Source organism: Anser cygnoides, chromosome 3 (assembly GCF_040182565.1).
Source record: "Anser cygnoides isolate HZ-2024a breed goose chromosome 3, Taihu_goose_T2T_genome, whole genome shotgun sequence".
NCBI classification, from domain to species: Eukaryota; Metazoa; Chordata; class Aves; order Anseriformes; family Anatidae; genus Anser; species Anser cygnoides.
The window spans coordinates 607399-626960 of NC_089875.1; the positions used below are offsets into that span (position 1 = coordinate 607399).

Here is a 19562-nt window from a genome sequence, read left to right on the forward strand (position 1 = left end):
TGGTGTTCTATGCTAGCTTTGCTTCTCCTCTTGGCTCGGTTGTTGTGCCTGCAGCGCTTCTCCCATTGCTTGGCGAAGGTGCTCTGTTTGCTAAGCACAGCCTGCACATTGGAGAAATAAATGTTGCTATGTGGAAGACCAAGTGGTTTTTAATTTAAGCAGTTGCAGTCCGTAAACTGTTCCAAATTAAAAAACTGCCCCTATGTAACTGGGAACTTAGTGGTTTGGTTGTTTATGTGTGCTTAGTTAACTGTTCATGTCTGTTTCTTAGTGCTTGAGCCCAGAAGACCTCGAGACCCTCTGAAGTTGGTGGGTTTGGATCCTTTGGTGATTTGTAGCCGTTAAAGTGGTGGAGCTAAAAAAATGGATTTTAACTGTGTGGTCCTGTAGGTTAGCTCTTAAAAAGGTGATGAAGTTACGGAAGTATACAGTGAGTTAGTTACACAGCGGCGAATGTGTTGATGAAAATATTGTTTGGGTATTACAAAACACAGCAAAGGGAGTTTCTCACTAAATGTCTACATAATATTGAAATGGCCGTAAATTCTTGTAAGAGGCCCTCTCAGAACAGTGGGTGTGTAATATCAAATAAGATCTCTCTGGTTAATCAGTTTCTTTTCTTGGCTTCTGGCCCCTGATCTTTGATCTGCCTTTTTTTTTTTTTTTTGAGAGAGCCTTCACCGAACTTCTGCATTCTGGAGGCTGGTCATGCCTCTATCATTTCAGTCCATCTGTAAATTATACTTTTAGCATTCCTTCAAATGCCCATTTCTGTCTCCTTTCTTATGTTCTTCTGCCAGATAAATGTGGAATATCTCATTTTTCTGACTAATGTACTGCAACTTTTACACTGTTTTTATTTATTCTTAGGTCTCCTGGTTGTGCGTTCAGTAGACACAAACAGCCCAGAGCCTGAGAGTTTCTTCCTCTGTATCCTCTTTTCCCCTGTAGCAGGAGAAGGGGGCTGAAGGGATGCTCCACTTCTCACCCTCCCCCTTCAGGGGACAGCAGGCTGCCCTGGACTTCGAGCAAGAGCCAGGTGGGGTAAAGGAGGGGTTGTGCTGAGAAATGGGGCTGCCTCCTCCAGTGGAGAGAGGGGAGGCAGGAGGCACAAAGCGCCGCTCTGCTCCATAGCTTACGGCATGGGGGTCGCTCACTGGATGAGCTGTCGTGTGCTGATGTGTGACTGGCACCACAGACAGAAGCAAGACATCTTTTTTTTTTTTTTACCCCCTGTGCACAGAGTTCCCTGAAACTTCACCCAGGGAAGCATTATAGTAGTTCAGTGGTGAAAGCTTCAATTCACATGGACCTTTTATGTAGTGTAGCCCAAAAATATTGTCTTTATGGCAAGCTTCAGCACCTCTTTTTTTCACAGCTCTGAAGAGCAACAGTGACCCGTCTCTGCTGAGTTCATGTGCAGACAGCTGGGGTGGATTTAGCGTGGCCAAGTAGAGTCCAGGATAGTGTTGCTGAAGGAATGCAGTGATTCTGTAGTCTTGTGATGAAGAATAAGAGGAAAAACAAATTTTATAAACCGAGAACTTTGGCCTTTCAGCTCAGAGGGCTGATCTTGTCCCCCTGTTCGTACAGCCCAGGAGATATATTCTAATCCTGTGGCTGTAATTCTCTTTTGGAGGTCTGTTGTGTCTGTGCTTTTTGATTGCCTCACGTGATGGTTACCAAATCTCTTACATATTTATCAAGAACTTTTGAGTGGTCACAGAAACTACGGGATTTTGAATTTGTCGCTGTTTGGAGAATCACAGTAAAGTGCTAGAATGGCAGCTCTGGCCTTCATTCACATCTCCAGTAAGTGTCTGTGAGCATTACTCCTGTCAAACTGCAGTGCAGAATACCCAGCTGTCAAATATTTCAGTGCCTCAAAGTGGAGGAAAGTTCTTGTGGTTCTTCTTGTGCTTTTTTTTTTTTTAAGAGTACAGTTACATAAACCTAGGAAGAGTGCTCTTTCCACAGCAGATAAGGCATATTTTAGGAGTTATTGGGTGGGGTGTGGGTACTAGAAGTATCCCCAAAATGCATTGAATTCTTACAGGACTTTTCTTCCTGAAAGACTTGCTGCTGTGGTGTATGACAGAAGTAGTATTTTCTTAGGCTGTTTTGTACAAACAATAGACTGATGTTTGTGGAAGTTGGACCTGTAATTAATTTCAAAATCTTGGTAATCCCCCTTTGTACTTGGGATCTGTGAGCATAGTACCAGTCAGAAGAAAACTTCATCTGCTTCCTTTAGGGCCATTGGCACCGCCTGAGAGATGTGTGTGTGCACGTTCCTCCCTGTGTCCATTTGCACGCGTAGAATTAATTATTCTGGTTTGCTATGGAAACTGTTCTTCTCTCCTACATATAAGTAAGGGCTAAGCACTTCTGGAGATTTAGAGAAGATGAAAGGAAGTGCAAAGAATGCTATAATTAAACCGTTCTGAAATTTTGGCACAATTCTTAGCTCGAATTTGAAATTGGGTGCTGAGGTGCTGCTTGGCTCATAGAGGCTCTCTCTTAATTCTTTCATTACCTAAGTGTATTCTTAGTCACTAGTATATTCTCAAGTGTTCATCCTTTTCAAGAAACCTGATGCCTTGCTATTGTCATGATACAATGCCTTTCTTCTGCCTCTTCCCTGTCACAGGGAAGATGTATTTTGTGCTGTATTAAAGCAGTGAGGTAAGATTCACCCATTCATGTACCATAATAGCAGCTGACGCATTGTAGACAGAGTTAATTTTTAAAACTTAGAAGCATTAGGGTAGAATCCAAAATGCTCTTTAGTTTTGCTTCCTAAAAATATCAATTAGTGTCTTAGTTTTAATCAACGAGCACAAAACAGTCTACAGGTATCATAACAGGTAATGTACCTCGTACTGTCTGGCCAAAGTGGTTGGCCATTAAGAGATGATTAAACTTAAGAGGAAAATGATACACTATGGAATGTGACTCATTACAGTCAGAACATACCAGTAAGGTAATGAAGGAGGCAGAGAGGGGGAGGGAAATGAATCAGGTGTGCTGTGTAATTCAGGTCGTTGGATAATATATTAATAATGGCATTTGGACGTAATGCCTTGCAAATGCCATATAACTGAACCGGGTGGCTGTCCCTGTATGCCAGGCTTTCTTTTTTATTTTTCAGGCAGGAGAACTGATGAGCAGGCACTGTAAGCAAGTAACTTTCCTGCTTTCTGCAGTTAGTAGCTGAACAGGGAGAGCAGGCTCCTTGCTCCTCACCTTGGCTCCAGCACAAAGAATCACAATATCCTGATTATTTGGCATTTGCCTTGTGTTATGTTTGCTGCTGTACATGGTCAGTGGCTTGCCTAATTGAGACAGGAGATGAAGCAAACTTTCAAACGATTCTAATGAGAAATGTTGTAGATGATTACTGTGAAACAGATATTTCATGTGCCTAAATGTGTGTCCCAACAGTATCGGTTGGTCTAGTTAAAACACACAACCTCCTCCCACAAGCCTCGCTTCTCTGAACCTTAAATCATTTCAGCTGTAACACAAAACCTCAGCCTGAGGTTTGGGTTTGTACATTTAGCGTTGCTGCTGAAATATGCTGCGTCTCCACAGGAGGGCTCTGCTGGCACAGGTATACTAGCACATGTTGCGGGATGCTCACGGGATTTTCACCTACTCAGTTTCTCTTCGTTTTCCCCCGTAGAAAAGCAGGTATTGGAGCTGCTGGGTGCTTCCCGGTGTGCAGGGCAGCAGATTATCGGAAAAGTGCCTGTTGAGGAAGTCCAAACTAGAGAGAGAAACCTCGTTTTGTGCCAAGCTTGCATCCTAGCAAGAAGAGAGGTTAAGGTCCTTCTGTTAAGTCTCTTCTTTAATGTACTTATTGTTTAGTTTCAGTCTTAAGAGCATACCTTGCAATTGGCTCTTTTTAATAAATAAGACATTGCTGGTTACCTGTTTTTAACTGGTTGAACTGGGGTGGAAAAAACGTGTTCCATTTGAGTGCTACATCTGTTGTCTGGACAGTTCATAGAGCTGTAGTGAAGCTGAAATTCTGTGGCTGTATGGGAAAGCAGCTGAGAGGAGAGAGAAATTTAAGGGAAGAATGTGAAAAGGAAAAAAGCATACTATGCTTGCCAGAAAAGGTGTGTTTTGTTTTGTTTTGTTTTGTTTTTCTGTGCAGGTGGGATGTTGTTTTTTTATTCTTAATGTTAAATCCAGCTGCCAAAACCCAGTGTCTCATGAATTTGAGCATTCTCCACTGCATGCTGAGGAATTAAAATGTTTGCACATCACTAGTACCAATTCATGCTTTGTATAATGCTGAGACCTTATCCTACCGAATTGTGGTGGTCGTGGTGCTGGTGGAGAGAAAAGCAGGGAAAACATTTCCTGCATTGGGAACAGTTCTGCCTTTCTAGATCCTGACGCTCCCTCTTGCCAAAGGGATGCCGAAGTGATGGTGACATCGAGACCTGGTTGCGAATACTTTGACAAGCAGGAAAACCTGCCTAGTCTCTCAAAACCCTGGAACGTAGATCTGTAGCCCTTCCACAAAACTCCAGGGTATTTGTGCTGGATATTTTGTGTACTCGTCGTGAGTTTATAACATAAGATACCAGGAAGAAGGTCAGATGAGAGAATCAATGATAAAGTTGTGGTTGTGCAAATTGTGCTGCTATCTAGCAGGCTTCTTACTCAGCTAAAATGAAACTCAGTGGGCTTTTTGTTGCTGTAAGTTACTTGGACAGGATAGAAACATTCCCAAGGCTGGCTTTTAAGCCCTGCATGGTCGCAGCATCCAGCATCAACTGTCTGAGTTGCGAATGTGAAAGGCAAACTGCTGGGAGGAAAGCAATTCTTATTATATTCAACAGCTTCAAATGTGTAGAAACACATCAATAGGTTTGGGGGCAAGAAATTAAGGCATCAAGTAATTTTTTTTCCTTTTCTTGAGAATTTATCTCTGTTGTGAACCAAACAAATCTTAAAAATGCTTTGTGACAGTGTTCAAATGTGTTTTTCTTAGCTCTTCTGTGCTATACCTGACCGTTATACCAAACAGAAGACTGCAGTTTTTCTGCATCATAGTTACTGATGCTTGTATTTTCTTTTAGGAAGCGTTCAGTCTTTGGACTATAAATGTTTTTATGTAGTATTTTCAAAGTCACGATCACTACGTGAGCCTGTTGCACATCCAGGCAGAGTGTTTTTGAGGCCTTCAACTGTGTACATCTTAACAAGTGAAGCTGTCTTCTGAATCAACATTTTGTATCAAGGTTGGATTGAAGTGCATTCTTAAGTGGAATGAAAACTGTTTTCAGTTTGTACTTCAGATAACATTTAGTAGCAAAAATGTGTTCAGTAAAACCCTTAGGATGTGTAGAACTGGAGCCTTTAACATATCTTAAGTAAATACAGCTTAACCCTTCTTGCATATCTTTTATGCTAATATGTAACAAAGAGTGACTCTAAGAAATGTTAAGAACTTCTGTAAGAACTCAGTTTGCAGAAGGTAAGATCCTTACTCTTTCTCAGTAACTAACAGCCTGTATTTGGTGCTTATAAAAAGTTTTGCGATCCTCTGACAGCTCTATATCTTGAGGTAAGTGAAGCTTTGTATCAACTACCTATTGCTTTCCATCTTAATTTTGTAATTTCAGACTCACTTTCTTTAGAACAGTTAAGAAAACTTGATGTAAATATCTTTCTCTTTGACATAGACAACATTACTAGGTCGTCTGGAACGAATATTTGAAGTCTGTTTTCCTTCCATGCCTGTTCTTGAAATTGAAGAAGAAATAATTTCCTTGAATCATTTGCTGGAAGCAGGTGAAAAGCAGATGACAACTGAGGAGACTGTAGCAAATACTGGGTAAGAAACCACTAACGCAACTAACTTGAAATGAGATAGAAACATGTCTTCTTTGGGAAGTTAGAAGGAGTTGTTTGCGTCAAGTATTTCAAAAAGCTATCAAGTAAAAGCTATCTAGCCAAACGGTTGTTTTCAATGACTACATGCACCAGGGGTATTTCACTTAGTCAGCAGCATCTCATCTTCTAAGTGATGTCTGAGTTAGTTAATCAGAATATGGCTTATTAGTTACACTTGCTGGAAATCGCTATATTTATTCGTGTGAATGCGTGAAGCCTAAGTAGGCCTTGTTCTGCCTGCTGTGGACATCATTTTCCTATTAGACGTCTGAAGTATAATTGTTCTGAGAACACTGTGCAATTTTGGTTCCCCTGAGTGTCGTGTTCGGGTGTAAGTTTAATTGGAATGTATAATAAGATGCTTGTATTAAAAATTAGAATAAAAGTTCAAAGCTGCTAAGTTGTTATTCCTGCTGATGACTTGATTTATGATGGGTTGTATAGGGAGCTGATGGACGTGTGGACAGAGCTGCAGGATATCCACGATGCCTATGGACTGCGATACCAGTGGGGCGGCTCCCACAGCAACAAAAAGCTTTTGTGCTCCTTGGGAATCGACACCAGGAATATTGTGAGTCTGTCAATAAAACTCACTTTTCTAAATAATGGAGCTGCTTTGAACATAGAATTAGGTTGAAGTGTTCTTGTATGAATGCTTCTCTCTTAATTGCATAGCTGCACTAAACATGTATTTTGTGACATACTGTCTTACAACTTAACATTTTTATAGGCCTTGTTAATATTAAAAGTTATATTATTTTTAACCGTTGTGTTTAACGTAGTAGTTATTCTTTGACACTAATCTTACAAAAGTTTTATAACATTGATGTTATACTATCATCACTGAAACAGTATGACAGAACCTCCTAAGTAAATGTTTTTGTTGTTTTATCAGCTCTTTACAGGCAACAAGAAACAGCCTGTTATAGTACCCATGTATGCAGCAGGACTGGTAAGCTTTGTTATTTTTTTTATTATGGTTCCCATAACATCGTATAACGAAATGTATGAAGTGGCATTAAGCACCAAGTATAATGAAATATATCTTTCTAAGTTCAGCTAAGGTTTAGGCATGAGTTGATACTGCACAAAAGAATCGTGAAATACACTATCTAGTTGTCAGAAATGATGAAGGAACGTCAAAATGAATCAAAACATCAATTCATAGCAACAGTGGGAGACCCTGGCTCTAAGACCAGATGCTTCAAGGGAAGGTTAAGAACAGCTAGGTAGCTATACTATTCCATAACTTGCATGTAGGAAGTTTTCTCAGATCTGTGGAGCATTCCTCTCCGTGCAGCTGTTTCTCTGACAGACTATTAATAACTTGATTGCATCTCAATATCCCCACATCAAAAGAGAAGCTTAGTCATGCTTTGCACTGTTACTGGCATGTTAATAAATGACCCGTGTATGCGTATGTTTGGTTCTGTGTGTGTATACACATGTATACATAGACAACAAAGTTCTGCAGGGATGAAGTCTGTCGTCCCTGAGAACCCCAATTCCTCTAGAATAAGGTTTTTCCCTTTGTCCTTTTCTACCTGCTCCACTCCTTCCCTTTTCTATTCCCTGCCTGCCTCCCCACCCTGCCCCCAAGCCGTTAGGCTGTTTATGCATACAAAAAGTATTTTATAGACGGTATTGTTTTATTGCCCCAAGAGCTAAATAAAAATAGCAAGCACAATTTAGATTTGTGTAGACTGTGAAGGAATGCCAAATAACCTAGTGTAGTAAGATAACCATTTTCACCTAAGTCAACATGCTGCAATTCCTGCATGGCATTTCAGTTTGTGCAATATCTATAGTAGTAAAAATATTCAGAAGATAAGATGTGCCTTTTTTTTGCTAGTCTGAGCAGAACAGCCTATATAATGTATAATTTCTGGAATATATTATATTCCCAGAAAAGAGCATATATGATTATATACACACACATATACTTTTTAATACAGTCATTCACAAATTTACAATAAAAGACTTACAGTTTCCTTTGGCTTAATGTAATTTAATCTGTAGGTTAATTTCATAGAGTGACTCCTGTAGTCAGTTTCTAGAGCAGTTGTTTTCTGATGTATCCAGGTCAGCTCATGCACTTCTTTGGATTTAGGCATGGTGTTCTGTTAAACAGGGAAATAACACATCTCATAGCAACTGCTGTTTTCTTCCTGTAAGGTATTTGTGACTGTGTTTGTATGTGACATGTGCAATTCCTTTTTTTGCAACAGATTGTTGTTGCTGATTAATTATCTCCTAAATTGTCTGTATGCTTAAGCACACAATAAGCTGGATAGAGATGATGTTACAAGTAAAGTGGCTTGATGCTTTCTGTTGCCACGCTGCTTCAAGTGTTTCTCTGCTGTCTGAAAGAATTGATTTAATTGGTGGTTAAATTCCAAGCTCCCCTAACGTGGTACGGAAACGCTTGTGGGACAGCTGATCTTGCTAGCTGACTTCCTGAAATTGTTTTTAAAATATTCTGATAACAAATCCAGTGGTTTTATTTGGGAATTTTATTTTCTCATACCTCATTGTTCAGGGCTGGTTTGCCTATCTTAGGGCAAACTTTTATCTATCTGTAGATCTGTATTCACCCTTCGTTTCGTTCAGGGACATCAGAGATTTCTGACATCTTTTGTAGCACTATTTTAACTTTGAACAGTTTGTTTAAAATGAAAAATGTTTTAATTATTTTCTTAATACATTATTTTCATGTCAGTAATTACTGTTTGTGGTATCATTCCGCAAACTGATAATTTGACATGTTTCTTCTGAATTACTTAATTGATGAAATGGATTGAATACATTTGCACCTTTCCAATGGGCCATTTGATGTTTCTGGAATAGTCTGTACACGATGGGGAGAAGACATCACCTTAGCAAGTAACCGTTCCTTCCAGCTGAAACTGCTTTGTTGAAAGTTGAAAGCAAACTCCAGCTAGGCACTTGGGTTTCAGTTATTGGCTCAAACATTTTTTAGGCTCTATGAAAACCTAAGGAACGAGCTAATTCTCTCTTACCTTGCCCCACTTCTTTCTGACCCCTCACTGAAAATATTCCAGTAGTATATGGTTACCCTCAAGGCCCTAGCTGGGGATAGCACTACCTAGTACTGTGTTTACTCTCTTCTGGTGTATGCACTTCTTGGAATAGATATACATGTGTTTGTACATGCATGCATTTGATTTTACTATTATTCATTATTATTTTTTAGGGTATGTTAGAACCTACCAAGGAACCTCTGAAACCGATATCTGCAGCAGAAAAAATAGCTTCCATAGGACAGACACCTCCTGTATCACCAGAGATGAACACGTGTACATCCGATCAGTTCCAGGTAAAAATTACAGAGGGAGAAAGAATGAATGAGGGAAATAATGGGATGCCTTGCTTCTTCCTTCATTTTTTAAATATCTGTATTCAACGGCACCTGTATGTAAAGGGCAGGTGTTCCTTTTGTCAGATTGAACTCTTGTTGTTGGATCTACTCTTCATGTGTGACTGGAAGGGAGTCCTCATGATAAGACTGTAGCGGTTGGTGGCCAGCATTTAAGAGTCCTGATGATATGTACTGGTACATAGCAACTAGTCAGAGGAAGGACTTCTACACTAAAGGTTTTTTAAGTTTGCTTTTTCTGAAGCTTATTGTAGGAAGTCATTCTGCCTGTTTGGCAGTGCTTGTTTGGTTTTGGGTTTTCAGGTGTTTTTTTGTTGTTATTGTTGTCTTAAACTATTATATTCACAGGTATATTGTTCATGTTCTTTTTCATTTTCCCTTTACTTTTTCTTTCAGAGTAATATAAAAAGCAGCCCAATTGCCTGGAAAGAGATTCTGGGTACAATCATTGCAAGCATAAATGACTGATTTTTTGATTTTCTGAGTTCTGCTGGCCTTTCATGCCAGATTTTCATGAATGATTATTCATTGAACAGCTCTAAGTTGCTTCTCTGGCTTCTGTCTTCTAAGCCTGATATAAAGTGAGTTCAGAGTAGCTTAGAAGTGAGCTTTTGAATTCTCTGAATTCTGTTTTGTTGTTTTTGTTTTTCTGGTGTTAGAAGACCATTTATATGTCATGTGTGTTGCAGTGTGTCTGGTTGGCAGCTAGCTAGGAGGATATGCAGAAGCATTTAATTTTCAGTGTCACTAGCAAGGTACTTGGCATGTATTCAGTCAGCTGCGTCCCTCCTTAGCACAGGTCTTGTTTAATTTGCCCAGCATTTGGTAACTGTCTGTACTTCTGACTGAAGGCATTCCAGAATGAATTATCCTTGTGCTTGCTATACCTAACATAAATGCTGGGTACTTCTGAGTATAGCAATTACCTTGCACTATTTGCTCTCCTATAGTGCAGAGCTGTAACTGACATGCTTGTATCCAAGCTTTTTTTTTTTTCCATTGTGGAAGAGCAGTATGTCAGTAGGCTCAGAACTGAGGCTGTTTTATATAGTGATGTACGTGTTTGGTGACACTTCCTATATATACTGCTTCTCACAAATCCTGTAGTGGAACTGAGCTGCTGAACTGGATATTAGAAAAGGTAACAATGATTACTGCAACCAGTCTGAGCTGAAGAAATCATTGTGTAACTTCTGTATGTGAATAGAGTAGGAAAATTTCACTGGCTTTCTGCAGAGTTCAAGGTTCTGTCTTCCTACATCAGGAGACATATTAAATCTTGTGTTGTAGAGAGCTGCAAGAGCCTAAGCTAGCAGCATCTCTGACATATGCTATTTTCTCAGTTGCCTGGCAGTCCTAGTGATGAGTGCTGAAAATAAGACCCCCTACTTATCAAAGTCTCTTTTTTTTTTTTTTTTTCATCCCCTCTAGTTATGAGTATTTTGTACTTCTGGGTGCTCCTGTAGCAGACTATCCAATTCCTTGTCACACTTTGATTATCTGGTCCCCTAGCTTGCTGTTCTGACAAGGCCATCTCAGTTCAGTAGTTGCAGCCCTGTGAATATGTGTAAGAAGCTTCCATGGTAGCTGTCTGCATTGCTCGCTTGAATTTATATTTTTTTCCCAAAAAGACGAATACTGAAAAAAAAAGGGGGGGGGGGGAGGGTGATGAATTAGCATTCTTAAAGGTTAGAGCTCTAAGAGGCCACAGTTAAGTGACATTAAGTTTCTGGGCATGGACAATCAGCTGTATGCCTCAGAGACCTTTTTTCTTTCTTGGCATTATCTTCTGTTAATGCTTGGTGGCTTCTGCTTGCTTTTGGGAAAATCAGCTTTGCTTCACATTGTGCAGACTGCCTCTTAGGAATATCCTGGATTTTAGCGGTATTGAGAAGATATGCCCTCACTTTTCTGAACATTGCATTACAAATTGTGCTTTAAACATTAATGTGCAATGGAAATATAATAGGCAGTTTTAGTGGACCCTGAAACTTCTTATTCTAAACACAGGTAATTTAGGTACAACTGTATGTATCTTTAAGCTTAACAAAATAATCACACATCAGTTGGGTGAAACTTCCAAATTCCTTCATTTTTGGTGGAGGAATGATGATGGGTCCTTCTTGTATTCAGAAACTTTATAATATTGGCTGCCTCGTTGGAAGGAGAGGCCCTGGTTAAAATATTCCTGTGCTTTGCCTAGGAAAGGAGAAGAGTTCTCCTTTGTTGAAAGCCTGGCACTTATGGGACTTGTATACAGATCAGTGGCTGTGTGTATGACTTCTTCTGATGGAATAAGATTTTGGAAGAAAGATTGTCATGATGCAGAAGTGGGAGTGGGAAGAGCATTTGTAGAAGCACAGAAATACCTTCTTAGATTTTGTTTGTAGGCGAATGGAGGAAAGCATGCAGAGATTTGAAAAGGAGAACATTATAAATCAAAAGATTGAGGGGAAAAAAGAAGCAAATCAGCTGCAATAATCTCTCATAGTTATTATTATACAAATCCTGTATGTTTTGGATTCATTCCCTGCAGAGAATCTTAATGGGTTGGATAGGTTAAGGAAATACAGTGGGCAAATTCCTGTCTGTGCAATTTAAGTTGCAAGGACAACGTTTTGTATTTTGGAAATGATTTCTCCTCTCAGTGAGGTTAAGGTACTGACTGATCTATCACCTTCTTTTGCATATAGGTGACTTGCAGACTTACTGGGTTTTGTATTTGAAGTTAGTGTCTTAATTTTTTGTTTGATCTCTTGTTTATCTTGACAATCAGAGATTTTTATTTCTCTGTTTGCCTGTGCTCCTAACTCTAAGACAGCAAACAGAATATGAAATAATCCCCTGATTACTTTGCTCTTTACGTAAGAGCATGGCTTTATCAAGACGCCTGAGGAGTAAGAATGGCTGCTCCAATAGGCAACCATTGATTGTGAAACCCCAGAGACAGGTACCTTTCTCTTCTGTTTTACAGCATGTGCTGTAGTGGGCCATGACTGTCTTCAGGCAGTGCAACTAAAATATATTCTGATGTTTGTCAAAAAGGTTGCTGTCTGGGCTTAATGTTGCCTGATTTCTCTTAATTTGATACTGCTCTATGGTTAATGTAGTGTTGAAGTTTATTTATCTTCTCATTGACTTTCTAGCAAAAAGTTGTCTAGGTGTTTCTGCTTTTTTGCTATTACTTCAAAGCATCCTCTTCTCTCTGTTTGGGACTCTGATAGAACCTAGTGGTAATCTCAGCACACAGGATAACTTTGCAGTTTCTTATCTGTTTAGTTTTGCTTAAGCTTAATATTGGAATAGAAAACTGCAGTAACCCAGAGCTTTCCGGAAGAGAATTACCAGCAATTCTTTTCTGCAGATGCCTATTACAGTACATCTGCACACATGTAAGCTCCTGAATTACAGATCATGTTATAACAGAATACGCATCTTACACTTGCTGGGTATTAGGGACTGAACCTTAATTAAACCCCATGGGGTGACAGTCTTTAAAAACACTTTTAATTACATAAGGGACCATCAGGACTCCTAACAATGACAGATGCAAACTACCATGTTATTGGCCACCAGCCAAAGGCTCCATCATGGAACTGCTCTCCAGTTATACATATGAGAAAGATCCAAGAACATATATAGTTTTGACAGAGAGAAACCTGCAGGTAAGAGATATTATAGGACATACTATTCTGTTAGTTGCAACAAAGTCACTTAAAGGTGGTGTCTGAGGAAAAGTGAATTTTAGAGCTCTTGTAATTTTGCCAATGTCTACACACAATGAAATGTATGAGTTACGTCTGTGTAAACCTTTTTCTGAGAGTCATGTTTATGGTGCTCATTTGTGGGATCTATTTAAACATTTGTAATATATGTGTATTACAAGCCTTCCTATTTTTTCCCTTAGCTTTAAGACAGCAAAATACTTCCCTTTTTTGGAGGGGAGTAGAAATTAGTTTTCCTGGATAACAATTGGCACGGAGGCGAACACTTACATTTTAATCTTTTGAATTAGAAAAAAATCTTGCATAATGCCATTCTAAAACTGCCATGTGAAAAACGTGTCTTGCTTTCATCAACTGAAATACGATGCAGTAAAGCCAGCAGGCTTTTTAGTATTCTCTTTCCTTATTTCCTTAACATTCAGACTAATACTCTGGCAGTTGAGTATACTTTTTCATTTCTGTACCATGTCCCGTAATATAATATGGAGGGAGGAGTGAGAGCAGATTGCCTTGAATCTTAATATTCTTCTAGCTTGGGTGCTTTTCTTTAAAACATATTGTTAAAATAATGGTTGTAGGTGCAGTAGTCTAGCAACCTTGCAGTCTCCGAAAGACAAAACAGTATATTCCCATTTGCAGGGCATGTTTCCATTATCTGAGATTTCAGTGCTGTGTTCAGGTGTCCCAGTATAGGTAGTTTTCTTAGGGCCAAGGACATTAGGAACCGAAAACTTTTCCTTTCTGTTTAATTGGCTTTTGTTTCTGCCCTTCCCTTTCACTTTGCTTGCTGATGAAAGGACCAGGGCGTGCCAACATCCTGTATGGATGAGGTCTGATTTCCTTGCCACCCCCTTTTTTACAAGCAGTTTAAGTCAGCAGAATAGCCTCATCCCATGGAACAGAATAATGTATGTAGTATAGCTGCTGATTTAGAGTCAGATATCTTTTTTTTTTTTTTTCCCCAACATTTTAGGAAGAATTCATTGCATCTTTTGCCCCCCTCCTCAGCAAGTCTGAGAATCTTGTAATCATTAAAGGGAAAAGCCTAGCCAGCCATTGGCACCACCTTTTGCATACTACTTTGTCTCAGCCTCACCAGGACTCATCAGTCCTGACTCATCTTTTGACACAAAATGAAGTGGGTGTTCCCCAGTAACTGAGGGTTGGTAGGGAGGAACTTTGTTTCCCTCTGATTTCATTTTGTTCCCTGCAGAAAACTTCTAGACTATCGTACTAGCTTCCATTTTTCCCTTTTATTTTTTATTTTTTTAACTCCTTTTAATGTTAATATATTTTTAGTGTGCCAAACTTTAAACAAGCTGCTGATCATAGTGATCATTACTTCATCAGGTTTAGCTTTCACGCTGGTAATATAATTTTTCCATCCAAGTCATCTCAGTGCCAGTAATTTCATTACCAAAGCAAAGCAAAAAATGTAGCATCAGCTCCTTAAACTCCACTGAGTGAATACTGTTCTAGTTGTGTTCCTTGGTACTGGAAATATTTCCAAGTCATTAAGTAGGAAAGATTTTTCTAGGCAAGGCTTTTACTATAAGTAAATACAGAAGTCTTCAGCTCCCTTTATTTTTCTTTCTGTGAATATCAATCCCCTAACAAAAGCCTTTTACAGTTAGCTTAATTGTACAAAGCTAGCTCAGGTTTTTACAGTCTTGATTCATGAATCTGAATATTATTTCATGCTTTTAGGTTTTAAAAGTAAAATAAATAACCCAACTTTCTCCAAAAGCAAACATAAGGTATGTCTCAGCCACTGAAAGCTCGACAACTAGTGATGCGTTTTAAATAATGTTGGGGAGAACTTCAGTTGCTTTTCTTCCACAAGTGTATATATATATTTTTTAGTTGTATCAAACTTGTGAAATTGAAGGTGCATCTTTTTCAACCTTTTTTGCACTAAAGTGCATTATTACTGCTTATCTCAGACATTTCTGATACTGTCCTATTGGTTTATCTTCTGAGAATACAGGAGGACAGCACTTGCACGTTATGCTACCCCTGAACAGACATTCCTTGTAAAACATGGTCTCTGCTGCTTGTTTGATTCACATGTGTGTGTGCGCGCGTGCAGAAGACTGAACAAGAGGAAATGAAAAGGATGGACTCCCAGAAGGAGTCAGTGTTTCCATATTCCTCTTGTTCATCTTACCAGTGGTTTGTTTAGATACTTGATTTAATCATTACAGGATAATAAATCACAGGATTTTTTTTTTTATATGAGAATTTATTTTTGAATAGTTTGTCGTTCATGTGTAGGGATTCTGTCTCTTAAAACCCCTCCAATAAAAGAAAGAAAAAGAATCATGGGGTATTTTTATGGTAAATAACTGGCTTTGTATATAATCAGGTCAAAGCATGAATGTATAGATGGCTTTCACTAATAACCCTATTCTAAAATGGCCCTCTAAATCGCATATACACAACTTTTTATGCAAAATGCCTCATCTTCTGTGAAACTAATATTACTTTGCAACTATGCCTTAATGGTTTTATCCAATTAATATGATTTAGTTAATTTGCAAATCCTTTTTGAGTTACCTAATCTGTACTGTTGAGAATTTAGTAGTAAAACAAATCTCCTTCAGGTTGTTAGTGCATATTACAAAAATATGCCCCTCGCAAAAGTTGAGGCTTGCTCATTCATTTGTCTTTTTAGTATTTAGATGCTAAAGAATCTGTTGTTTGAACTGCTTTGCATTGTTGTAACCTGTACTGACTATAAAATCTGATTTCTGACTTTTCAACTCTAGGAATCTCTACCACCTGTCCAGTTTGACTGGAGTAGCAGTGGCCTTACTAACCCTTTAGATGGTACGTCTCTCCGTAGAGCCTCTAGCACCAGAGCTAGAGATAAGAAAGCTACAAAGTTCAGACAAACATCTATCTGCTGATTTATTTTTTTAAATATATATATATATACACACACACATACATATATATACATATATAAATATATATAATATTTATTTCTTACTCCTAACTTTGGAAATTCAGGCTTTCTTTCTGATTAACTGTACCTCTACGTGAAATATCATGTCGTCTGAAAAATACCAAGTTAAGTATTATTTTAGAGTCATCCCATATTCTAATGACACAGTGGCAATATTAGCACTTCATTATAAATAACTGCAGGTTATAATGAAACTCTGAATAAATGAACATTTTAGAGTGATGAGTTATACTTTGTAAAAGTATTTTTCACCAATGAAGTGTCTCTTTAGACATCCTTTGAATGAAAAACTTGTGTATAGTGGCTACTTCAAAGCACAATATTTTAACCACAAACTGTTTGCAAAAGATGTACTTCTTGACCTGGAAGTTTTCAGATTTACAGATAATTTTATATTTCAAAAATGTGACATCATCTGTTACCACTTTTGCTTACACTCAATAGTAGTTAATTAGAGCTAATTTATTGAAGAGGTAGCTACAAAGTTATTTGTATCCGCAAATGTATATAGTTATCACTTAAAAGACCCTTCACCTAAGTCTATTTTAATAGCAAAGAGTTGTTCCATCACCTCCAGTCTCAGAAATATGTAAGTTTATTCAAAGGAAATAAAACAAGTTTTGGAAACTTGTTTGAATGACAGGCTAGAGACCTGTAAAGAAAATTATACCTTTAAGAGGAGCCTGCTAACAATTAATGCATAAGTTGTTCAAAAGCAGGCTAAAAGAATCTGCATCTCCTACTGCTTTGGTGTTGCCTCATGGTGTTGTTTCAGAACATGTAGGATATAACAGTTTGGATAGTGATATCATGGTGTTGAAGGAAAGCCTGGATGGACTCTTTTGCTGTTGTCTGGTGTCTTATTACTTCAGTCAAATCATCGTGCTTTCTTTTTAACAAGCAACTCCTTTAAAATGTATCTTGGTTTGATTTCTGTTTTAGTACTAAAGGGGAACAGTATAATTTACCAGTGAGGAACTGGATATAACAGTGGCGTCTGTTACCACGTGTTCACGTTGTTTTAAGATAATGATAATCAATTGCTTAAAGCTAATATATGAAACTTCAACGGTGTTTTTTGGTATTTTTTTTCGGGGGGGGGGGGAGGATTGAGATTCTTTGCTATCTGAGGACCTGCTAAGTCTTCCTGACGAAATAATGACTTTCCATTTCATTGAGGGGAGAAAAAGCCCACTATATTCTAATTATCAATTGACATATATATTGTTTCCCTTTAATTGATTACATCTTTCTCTCTGGGTCTTGCTGGTTCTCTTTCGTTTTTAGATTGAAATAAATATTTCTATTTTGAAGTTACTAGTGTTGATTTCCTTGCTGCATTGTACATGAGGAAATGTGCACTGAATTAAGTTGTTAACATTTTAGAAGGTACAAATTAATACTGTAAGCAATGTTTTCATGTCGATTTTTAAATTGTGTACTGAGTACTAATTATAACTTGCATGTTCAAGTGTGTGTCTTACCCCTTTTTACACATAAACCCCTCCCTTGGCTTACCTTCTATATGGCTGCCTACCAACACGGTCACTGAATTTCAAGCTAGTGGAGGTTCCACTCTTCTGAACCTTGATTTCTTTGGGCCCGTGGATGACAGTAGCTCTAGCAGCACCACCACAATCCCAGGTCAGCAGAGTGTTAAAACCACAACTGTAGTATTATAACAACTTACTAAAAGCATGAGCACATCACTTGACTTTCCTATAAACAAGGAGAAGTTTTACATTGTGTTTCTCTAAGATGTCTTTCTACTGCATTTTTCCTTTAATCTGTATTCTGTTTTCTGATGTTTTGTATCAAGTGCGAAGTATTTAAAAGGTACTGTCAGCTCTGTATTGTCATGTTTAAGGAATGGCTCTTTTGCTCTTGCAATGAAGATGTTAAAACACTTTTTTCAAATGAGAGATATTGAAAGTTAACTTTTCTAAGCACTTAACTGAAAAAGCTGCAGATGTGACTATTCCCCCCAAAATAAAAATAAAATAAAATATCAGGCTTATTCCCTCTCTTTTAAATGAGTGTCTCCACATTATACGATTGTGAATGTTATTTGGAAGGTGTGTCAATATAAAGCTATGGGCCTTACCGTATCACAACCCAGCTGGTATTTTCTTCTACCAGTAGACTGTAAGTTTTTTCTTTGTGTGAATATTAATGATAAGGTGAAAAAAGTGTTTTAACGGCATTCATCATAGAAAATAAGGATAGTTGCATGTTTGGGGGGCGTTAGTTCATGAATGTTAATTATAGAACTAAAGCATTTTATCTGCAACTTTAAAAGGAGATGAAAATACCACTTTCTCCTTTGAAAAAAATGTGAAAGTAATTGAATTCATTTATCATATGGTTTTGACATGCTTTGAGTATTTTGTGGGAGCTTGTGAAAACCTACACTTCGAATAAATTTCTTCAGGAACTTGAGGGAACACTTTGGGGATTTATCCCAGTGCATAGTCTAAGCAGATAAGGCAAATATTCTTTCAATACAATGCCTGGCGTCAGTTGGGAAGCCACGATAATCACTTTCTTCATAGGAATGGTCTTTTTGCATCTTAATTACTTTAATTTAAGAAACAAATTTTTAAGAGATTTGGGGCTTTCCTGTATTTTAAAGAAGTGCTTACAATTAGAGTTGTATCTTTTTGTTGTTTTTAAAAACCTGCTTTTTCAGTTTTGCAATTTGATCATTGAAGGCAATTTTATGTCATCCCAATACAAATGTGTTTTTTCCCCAATCTTGAGAAATATCCTTATATAGGTGAAAGATAGCAGATTTGTAAAGAAAGCGACAGGTAGCAAATTCAAGATTCTCAAGTCTTAGAGATTCTTTGAGAAGTACGTGAAAATCTATTAACATATTGGCACCAGTGCCCAGTACATGTGCTGCTTGTGCAGTCGGGTACGTTCCTTTATCCTGCTGTTTTGCACACTTGACGTGGTTACTGGAGGGATACTCTGTTAGCCTTTTATTGCACTTTTTCTTTTTTTTTCTCCTGTTGTTGTTTCATCAAGTACAGGTATCATCACCTTCCCCTCATATCCCCTGTAGTGCCTGTTTTAAGTTTTTGCTTTTCTTTCCTCCTGACTTGTTTCTGGGAAAGTCATTTGTTTCTTGGCTTGCAGCTCATGTGTTTGCGTGTGTGTGTTTAGGAGCTTTGTGTGGGGTTTGGTTGGCTAACTTTCCCTTAATATCTCATTAAGGTTTTGCAGTGCTTTCCTTAGCTATTCTCTGATAATTTGAATAAAATGGAGAATATGCAACTCTTATTTAAAATGGAAAAGGGAAAAAAAAAAAAAAAGACCAATTGTTAAATCTTTTGGCTTAAAAATAAACCTTTTCATTAGTAGTAGAAGTTTGTTCTTTCCCTGAAGACCTTAGCTTTACTTACTGTAGGTCTATGGTTTATTCTTCTCAGTCTGATCTAATCAGTAGCCAAAATAACGTATAAAAATTTACCCTCTATGTCATGAACAGGGAGTTACTCATTTCTAGTATGTTCCCACAGATTTACTCTGTTTTATTTTTCATGTTGGTAGCTTA

General features: G+C 38.1%; 1 protein-coding gene across 4 annotated transcripts in view; it reads left to right on the plus strand.

Annotated features, from left to right (window-relative positions):
- Positions 1-19562, plus strand: part of AFTPH (aftiphilin) — a 47145-nt gene that overhangs the window by 18821 nt on the left and 8762 nt on the right. For 2 of the 4 annotated variants that reach the window (XM_048060748.2, XM_048060747.2), the window contains 6 exons: positions 5703-5854; positions 6358-6484; positions 6809-6865; positions 9128-9250; positions 15804-15864; positions 17564-17647. In XM_048060748.2, coding sequence (XP_047916705.1) covers positions 5703-5854; positions 6358-6484; positions 6809-6865; positions 9128-9250; positions 15804-15864; positions 17564-17647 — 604 coding nt within the window. The remainder of the gene's footprint in view (positions 1-5702; positions 5855-6357; positions 6485-6808; positions 6866-9127; positions 9251-15803; positions 15865-17563; positions 17648-19562) is intronic. The other 2 variants (XM_048060749.2, XR_007162113.2) reach the window with 2 other exon arrangements.